The sequence below is a fragment of the Phycodurus eques genome, chromosome 19, assembly GCF_024500275.1.
Source record: "Phycodurus eques isolate BA_2022a chromosome 19, UOR_Pequ_1.1, whole genome shotgun sequence".
NCBI lineage: Eukaryota > Metazoa > Chordata > Actinopteri > Syngnathiformes > Syngnathidae > Phycodurus > Phycodurus eques.
The window spans coordinates 13,053,535-13,062,500 of NC_084543.1; the positions used below are offsets into that span (position 1 = coordinate 13,053,535).

The 8,966-nt window shown below is 40.7% G+C and overlaps 1 protein-coding gene across 4 annotated transcripts in view; it reads right to left on the minus strand.

Annotated features, from left to right (window-relative positions):
• Positions 1–470: 470 nt before the first annotated feature.
• Positions 471–8,966, minus strand: part of ercc4 (excision repair cross-complementation group 4) — a 12,633-nt gene continuing 4,137 nt past the window's right edge. For 3 of the 4 annotated variants that reach the window (XM_061706807.1, XM_061706809.1, XM_061706810.1), the window contains 8 exons: positions 8,020–8,227; positions 7,754–7,934; positions 7,449–7,580; positions 6,957–7,061; positions 4,176–4,764; positions 2,637–2,729; positions 2,429–2,541; positions 472–1,980 (listed from right to left, as the gene is read on the minus strand). In XM_061706807.1, coding sequence (XP_061562791.1) covers positions 1,226–1,980; positions 2,429–2,541; positions 2,637–2,729; positions 4,176–4,764; positions 6,957–7,061; positions 7,449–7,580; positions 7,754–7,934; positions 8,020–8,227 — 2,176 coding nt within the window. In that variant the 3' untranslated portion in view covers positions 472–1,225. Of the gene's footprint in view, positions 1,981–2,428; positions 2,542–2,636; positions 2,730–4,175; positions 4,765–6,956; positions 7,062–7,448; positions 7,581–7,753; positions 7,935–8,019; positions 8,228–8,966 lie in introns of all 4 variants that reach the window. The other variant, XM_061706808.1, reaches the window with a different exon arrangement.

An 8,966-nucleotide genomic window follows, 5' to 3' on the forward strand; every position in this document is an offset into this window, starting at 1 on the left:
ATACACTCCTTGAAGTCTCAGCGCCCTTTGCACAATGGTCATTGCACCGGACTATTGCAATATTAGTCGTTCGAACTGCTCTAAGTGCTAGAGGACTCTGCATCTTTTTGCACAATTGTTTTTTGTCAATGTCTTTATGTCCCCAAAGTGTTCTGTAAATTGACTGTTTGTTGTACTAGAGCGGCTCCAACTACCGGAGACAAATTCCTTGTGTGTTTTGGACATACTTGGCAAATAAAGATGATTCTGATTCTGATTCTGATTAAGCAAGGTCTCTAAAGGAGTAATCGATGATCAAAATATTTGTCGATGAATTTGATAATCAATTAGTTGCTCACTAATCGATTAATCATTGCACTTCTAGAATATTTGAAACACCCAGTTAAATATGTAGCAAAAACATTGCCTCTGCAATTCCTTTAAACAAACTATTTTACAACAAAATATTGATTTTTTTGAAAAATTTATTTTACTAATCATATTACACTGCTGTATACATTTTGTATCACACCCACAGGCATGCAAAATGTCAGAGTGAAAGGCGCACGTAAACAGTGCTGCACCTCTTGTGTTGGGTTTGGAGGGGCAGAGGTAGTGCCTTGCTCAAGGGTACCTTAATATTAGTCAAGAAGAAGACGTGCATCTCTCCAACAACTGCAGTTGCCATTCAAATTTTTTTGTCTGCAGCGGTGATTGAACAACTTTCTCGTGGTGCCAAGGTTAAGCAGGTAGAAAATGGATGGATGAAATTAATTCCGAACAAATTACTATACTGTACTGCACTTGTTAATGCTGAATATTCAAACCCAGCCTTTCTCCCACATTCCCAAAACATGCATGCAGGTTGATTGAAGACTATACATTGTCCTTCGGTGTGAATGGTTGTCTGTCTCGATACGTGACCTGCTGTGATTGACTGTGTAGTCTGACCCCCCCATGTCAGCTGGGGGGGTCACCCTAATGAGGCTAAGCAACATGTACAAAATGGATGGATGGAATTACAAATATATTTTTTCAGACAGAACAAATATTTCACATATATTTTACTCTAAGCGTTGGACTGTATCGATTTATTTGACAAGACACAAAATAGTTAATGTAAAAAAAGATTTGTTCATGGCTTTAAATAATTTTTACAGTGTAATACTTAGTAATACTCAGTTAATTCTGTACATTCGCACAGAAATACTTTGCACTGTTAAATGAAAAATATATTTTAAAAAGTCTATATTAAATTGATGGCATCTTTGTTCCCCTTTTGTGGTGGAATTTGAACATCTGCAACATTATGCAAGAACGCATAGAGCAACTTGGCGTTACTGGCATTCTCAAGTATTTCTGCCAGCTTGTCCTGGCTCAGTTTGGTTAGATCTGCCAGGCTGTCAGCATTTCTTATGAGAGCTCGAAAGTTTTTCGTGTTGACCCCCGGCATCTTGAGCAAGAAGTCGTGCGGCCCGGCATTATAGAGCTCTGTCGATTCAGCAACCACGTCTGATTCGGCTGTGACCGCTTGAGCCGCCACGGCGTCAGGTTCTTTGCGACCTTTTTTCAGCTCCAGAAAAAGCTCCCCTGTGGCGTGCGGCGAGGGGCACCAGAGGATGCGGAGACGTGGGAAATGTAACGTGAGCAAGGTGAGTTTGGAGGAAACATCGTTGGCAGATATCTCGTGGCGGAAGTCGGAGCGGGCCATTAGGGAAAAGGGCTTCGCCGGGTCGAACTCGATGAGCAACACTGGTTTTCTGTAATAGCGATTCATGGAGAGGCACTGGGTATAGAGGCGACCGCTCTGCAATGAGCCAATCAGATCGCTGACACTCTTGCGTTCCACGCAAATGTCCGGCGTAAGGATGTAGTCCCCGACTTCCAAAGTGACAGGCTCGATGTCCAGGCCACGGCGGTGGAGCAGAGAGGGAAGCTCACTGCGGAACTCACGCATGTCTACAATGACTCGGGAGGGCTCCTTAGGCTGGTCTTGGCCTCCTGTTTGAACACAAACTGATCCTCATCATGACAGACAAAAATTTTATTCACCATCAGTAACCATCGGAAATCTAGAACAGGTTGAAGTTTGTGAACCAGCACTGCAACTGCCACTACTGAAATGGATACAGGGAGTCTTTGGTTTACGAAGGAGTTCAATTCCTAATACAACCCGAATTTGTACACAGCCAGAACGTGCCGTATTCTATCACTAACTTACAATAATGCAGTCGTAAAGTCAGAATTACAGTACACCAACAAAAATCGTTTTCGCCCAGGATTTGACTTACTACTGGTGCAGCATACATGTTTTGTTTGCATTTCTGCAGATCAGTGTGATTATTTTTACAGAACATTGTCATTGCTACATAAACCGTTTCAAAAATACTGTAAATTTTTACTAGGTTGTTTTGTTCTGAATGCTAAATGAAAACAAAAACAAACTTGCCGGCTTTGCGAGTGTTGGTGGTGGCGTTGGCAGGGTCTAAATTCCTGGCAAGGTCCAAGTTGGTGTCTTCTCGTCCCTCCCTCTCCTCTGGGATGACCATAGTAGCCTTTTCCCTGCACAGTCACAAGTCAACCAGTTAGCAAAGCCGTTTTACACCAAAACCTGCAAATACTAAAGCAACTGAATGGGAAAGTGAAAGGATTTTGACTTAATGAGATGTTCAAAGGCTTTCTTCTCTTTGGATAGCCCGGTCAGGTATTTCTGCTCCTCTGTTGAGCCGCCATAGATGAGGAAGTACACCCTAAAGAGGCAAATGCAAATTTTTGAAACAAAAAATTATCTGGACGTTTGATCGCTAAAAGCATGTACAAGGAGCACCATGTAATAGGAGCCTACATAAGCACGAAAAATTGCAACCTAACATAATGAGCTTTGACAGATAAGGGAACATCTTAAATTAGATGTTGAATTAAATTGCTACCAACTGTGCAATCTGTTCCCTATTAAACTTAGTTTGATAAAATAGCTTCTGACCTCACATCGGATAACATTAGACAGCAATATTGTCGTCTGAACAAATATTAAAAGGGATCATAATAAATGGAATGGAACTTGGTCATTTAAACGAGTCAAAACGGCTGCCACACGCCTTATTATACTAAATATTTAAGCAGAAACTGCAAAAACTCAAGTTTAATGAATGCAAGAATTGCAAAGCTGCTATCTAAAAAGAGGTCCTATCTTAAAATGTAACCGGAACTGTTAAGATGTTTTGGACTGAAATCGTATTCGATTTCTGTAAACGTGACCTTCCAATGTTGCAAATTCAACAAATGACTATTTTTAGTTCTTTGAAACACTAAAAATGTTGGACTCTATTGTGCATAATAATTTGCAACACTGCATTATAAGTTTTTTATTTTTTATTTTAGGGAGGTTTGTTCAAAAACATTACATTATACTCTATGGGTGGATGACTTGAAAATTATGCTGACTGTCATTTCCATTAACTATTTAGGAAAATCAGAGAAAAATATCATTTCATATCATCATTGGTGCAGCAGGGTGGACGACTGGTTAGAGCGTCAGCCTGTGTGGAATTTGCATGTTCTCCCTGTGCCTGCGTGGGTTTTCTCCGGGCACTCCGGTTTCCTCCCACATCCCAAAAACTTGCGTTAATTGGAGACTCTAAATTGCCCGTAGGTGTGACTGTGAGTGCGAATGGTTGTTTGTTTGTATGTGCCCTGCGATTGGCTGTTAACCATTTTAGGGTGTACCCCGCCTCCTGCCCGATGACAGCTGGGATAGGCTCCAGCACACCCGCGACCTAGTGATGAGAAGCAGCTCAGAAAATGGATGGATGGATCATCATTGGTGTATTTCGATGACGTCAAGCTCGCTTTGACGGGGGTATCTCCAATCTGTGCGTTAATGCTGTTGCATCAGATTTGTATCCACATTTGGAAAAGGTCTGATTCCGATCTGAAGACAATCGATTCCATGCAATGTTTTCTCTTGATGCTGCATTGACACATTATCTGATTTCTGCCAACCAATCAGTGAAGGTGATATTGACTAAATGCAAGTATATTATACTCGTTCATCAAGGTTGTAGATATAATTATGAGGATTAAAAATATTGAAATAAAAAAATAAATATGTCTTGCACTGATCAATAATTGTAGACAGGAAAATAGCCTAAGAGAAAGACATTCTCCTTCGTGGAAGTAATAGCCTACTCACACACCTGAGTGCCTTGCCAGGTCGACAGGCTTTGTAGAGCTCCAGCTGGCGCACAAAGCTGAGTTCAGCGTCGTAAAGCACCACAAACGTGGGCTCCACTTCATGTAACACACGCGTCAGGCTGTGGGGGTCCGTGCAACCCTTCAGTGGGTGAATGACCATCAGGGGCTCCTTCAGGACTGCGTAGTAAGCGTCAGATGACAAATCCAGCTTCAGAGCATTTTCCTCCGTCATATCGTCTTCATCGCCAAAGTCATCCTCATCCTCACTGCTGCCCATCACCGCCGCTTCAACGGTTTGCTCTTTACCAATCATCTGAGTCAAGGTCAGAGAGGGTCTGCTTTTAGCCTTGCTAGTCTTTTTTTTCGGCTCCTTCCCTTTCGCGTTCCCTCGGCCCTTTCCCTTGGACCCGCTTTTGAGAAGGCCCTTGTCTTTTTTGTGATTCGCCAACTCAAAAGCAGAGGCGGCCGACGGATCTCGTTTGGCGATGGTACGTGTGTACAGTCTGTTCAGGAGCCACTCTGCACCGTGCCTGATGTACTGCTGCAGCTGAGCACAAGTCCTGTCATCGCTGGCGCAGATCAGCACGCGACCTGGAAGGTGATGGGTTACAACATCAAAAGAAAAGGAAGCTAATTCATGTTGTGGACTCATAGAAGCATAATATGCAATTATGATTATTAATATACATACACAACAATACGAAGCCTGCACACTGTTAGAGAATATAGCAGTTTTCCCCACAATTGTTTTAAAAAAGACGTAAATTTTTTCCCCTACAATTTAAAAGAGTTTTCAGGTCTCAATAAAAGGTCTCTGACATTCTTCAGTAAAATACACAACGGAATAAAAACAAATACAGCACACTTAATATCTACTTGTCACACTCTGTCAGTCTAATTTAGTCTAATTTAACCAGGAACTCTGTGTGAGCAGAAATTATTTAGCAAATTATCATCACAGTTACAGGTGGAAGTGCGGAACAGGTCGCGAACAGATACATTTACAAAAAAGGCAAACATAAAAATATTGACCTCATTGTTTTATTTCATACTTCATGGGTGGACAGGCGCTATACAGACCTAACTATATGTTTACAAGCCATTAAAATATCTGTTTACATAACATAATATGTCCACATTAAATACAGTAAAACGTCTAAAGTAGGACAACCCTGAGGTCGTACATCCATTTTCTATACCACTTGTTCTCATTAGGGTCACGGGTAAGCGTGAGCATATCTCAGCTGACTTTGAGCAAGAGGCAGTGTACTGAACTGAACTGAACTGAACTGGTCGCCAGCCAATCGCAGGGCACATATCGACAAACAGTCATTCATACTCACATTCACACCCATGGACAATTTAGACTTCAATTAACCAAACATGCCTGCAGGAAAAAAAACTTCGGAAGTATAAGGCAGACGCGCTGACCAATCGTTTACTGTGCTGCCCCTGTGGTTGTAGCAAAAAAAAATTTAATCCTGTGCGCGCTTGGGCTTCTTCCTTGGGTTTTCTGTTACAATGAGTCCAAAAGAAGGACCAGCAAGGAGTGTTAAAGAAAAGACCTTGAGACTCATAGAGGACTATAAAAGAAGTATTATTTGTAAATATAATAATTAAATACCAATAATAAATAATTGATAAATATTATATGCTGCGATTGGCTGGCAACCAGTTCAGGGTGTACCCCGCCTTCTGCCCGATGATAGCTGGGATAGGCTCCGGCACCCCCGCGACCCTAATGAGGAGAAGCGGCTCAGAAAATGGATGGATGGATGAATATTATATACAAATAGGACTATACTTCAGAGTACTTAAAATTGCCTCTACCAAGATAATTGCTGACAGTTTGACCCTGGAACAATATTATTTATATTTCTTTTATTTCCTATGGAAAATTCAGTTTTGAAATCAAAACATTCTGGGACAGATCGTGTTTGATAGTGTAAGAGCAGGGGTGACCCACGGGCAGCAAGTAGCCCCTAAGGACCACATGAGTAGCTCGCGAGATCTTTCTAAAAATAGCTCACCAGTGATGGCAAATTATGATGTCCTAAGAATCTTGTAGAAGTGATCATTATAAAATGTAAACACTTGCAAAAGATATATAGGAATTAAGTGTTGCATATGGATGAATGGTTGTTTGTTTATATGTGCCCTATTATTGGCTGGCGACTAGTTCAGGGTGTAGCCCGCCTCTTGCCCAGAGTTACCTAATGAGGATGAACAGTGCAGAAAATGGATGGAGGGATGAAAGTGTTAGATATATAGATATTTTTTTCCTATATTGTTAAATCAGTGTTGATAATTATTATGAGCAATCATTAACATGAGTGCTTTCAAAATGATGATTATTAATTATTAGTAATAACGTAATTAAAGGTTTGTACAGGTTTTGAGTGTAAATTAGTAATTAGTAATTTAGTTTTTTAGTTTTAGTTGAATTAGTAATTAATTATTGTATTATTTCAGAAGTGTGTATCAAACTGGTAGCCCTTCGCATTAATCGGCATCCAAGAAGTAGCTCTCCGTTTCAAAAAGGTTGGCGACCCTTGCCTTAGAGGTTCCTCTGTACTTCAAATTATTTTCCATGCGTTTTGTTTTCACACAAACTATATATTAGCTCTCTGAAAATTTTATTTGAAAACTAATTTTCATCAATGAGATTGGCTGAAGTGGTTACTGCTGTGAAGAAATGTATTTATTTATTTATTTTACTTGAAAAATACCCACGTCTGTGTAAGGGTAAATACAGAAACTATTCTAAGGATGACAAATCTAACCTGGTTCATACTGGGAGTTCTTGTTCTCATTCTCAATCTCCTGCAGGACTTCAGAGAGAGCCTCCCACTTTGGGCTCTTCTCCAGCACCAGCACCCGCTTCACCTCTGAAATACACACACGCGTACAAACACACACACACACACAAACCAACACACACACGCCTTAAGCAATCTTTGTATGAAGACTCAACTGTCTTCTGTGTGTTTTCTGTACGTTGGAGATTTCAATCTCGCTCGTCTCTCTCATCTACTAACATCTTCTCACAACGTAGAATGTGCAACAAGAGGGAATAAAGCACTCCTGTATACTAAAAGGCCAATGCAAACAGAGCTCTTGTATATTTTAATTAAAAATAATATTTTATTTGATGATTTATGATTGTTTTCTCATTATTTTAATTATTGTCTTTTATGTTTTATGCATAGCACTTTTTTACAGCTGTGGTTGTTGTTAAACTGCTATAGAAATAAAGTTGCGTTAAATTGAGTCACCTGAAGCGGAGGGTGGCTGTTTTTTTTCTGCTTCAGCTCCCACTTTAAGTTTCTTCTTGCTTTCTGGGATGTGGTATACTCTGGACCTGGCATTTACAAACATGGAGGTACTGGAGTCCAAGAAGAGCCACCCTGAATTCAAATATTAATAAAATAATTTCTATTAGAAGTTAAATAGAAGAGATTAATTAATGAGTTGTTACTGATGGGGATATGATTGAATACAAGTGGAAATGCACATTTATGACTGCCGCTGTTCTTAGCACAGACATAATACCCTTAAAATTAATGGGGCAGCAGTTCACCTGAGTTGGAGCCAAAGTTTTTTTGGCTGGAGCGAAGGGATTCGAGCAGATTGAGGAACGTGACACAGTCGTACTGGGTGAGGTACAGCAGCAGAACCCGCAGGACCTTCAGGTCCTGGACCAGCGCCTTCGTCTTTGATCCCAGCTGGTGCCACAAGGGGTCCAGGTAATGGCGGATGGTCTGGATGACGAAACAAAAGAGGAAATACACTTGCCTATATTTCATTTACCTATACTTGGATTCAAGCAACATAAACTGTACGGACCTTATCAAAGGCATTGCTAAGTGTGTTTTCCAAGGAGAGATCCTCCGCCTCCAAGGTGGGATTGTAGCATTTCAGCTCCTTCAGACAGGCACCCATGATGTCCAAGATGGAGCTCTGGATGGCCTTCATAGAAGGAGTCAATGAGACATGGAGTTCCACCACATCCGGCTTGTGTCTGTCTAGGGCTGTGTTCACTGACGCTTGGAATCTGTTGAAGATAGGATAGAGAGAGAAAGAGAAATAGTGTGAGATGTTGCGGGACAAAAAAGTAAAAGACAAATGGCAGCAGACCATCGGAAATCAAACACACAACGTTACAGGAAGCTGTTTCCATTTGTTGGGACTTTGATGGGTGTGAAGAACAGGCCTGACACATCACTTTATGTGGCCCGCGAAAGCAAATCATGTGTGTCAACCTCCATGATTCTTGCTAAGATCTGTACCAAAATTCCTGTGTTAATGTGGCAGGTGTATGTGGACTCCCATTGAACATGAGTTTGAATGTGATCTGTTACTTCTGAACACAGCCACATGCCAGTTACAAGAGGGAGTGCATCCTTGTGCAACCAAATTTAGTTGTATTAATTTACTTAACCTTTATGTAATCAGGTAAAAGACCATTTAAAACAGAACATCTTTATTGCAATGGTGACCTGGCCAAGAAAGCAGAAAGTTCGTCAAGTCCAAGTGAATCACATACAAGTTTGTTTCAGTTATTTATTTTCACCTCCCCTCTCAAAAACATGTTGAGTTGTACAAATTGTAAGTCACATTAAGGGTGGAAAAAGTTTTGAAAAGATTTATCTTAGTCAAAATTCTTTTCCATCACAAATACCTGGCATTTGACCAGGCGTGTATATAATTTTAATATACACTGCAGCCCTTTTCCTGTTTTTAATCTGCCTGGTGAGCCTAAAGTATTGGGCTGTTTGACAAGTGGAAACAAT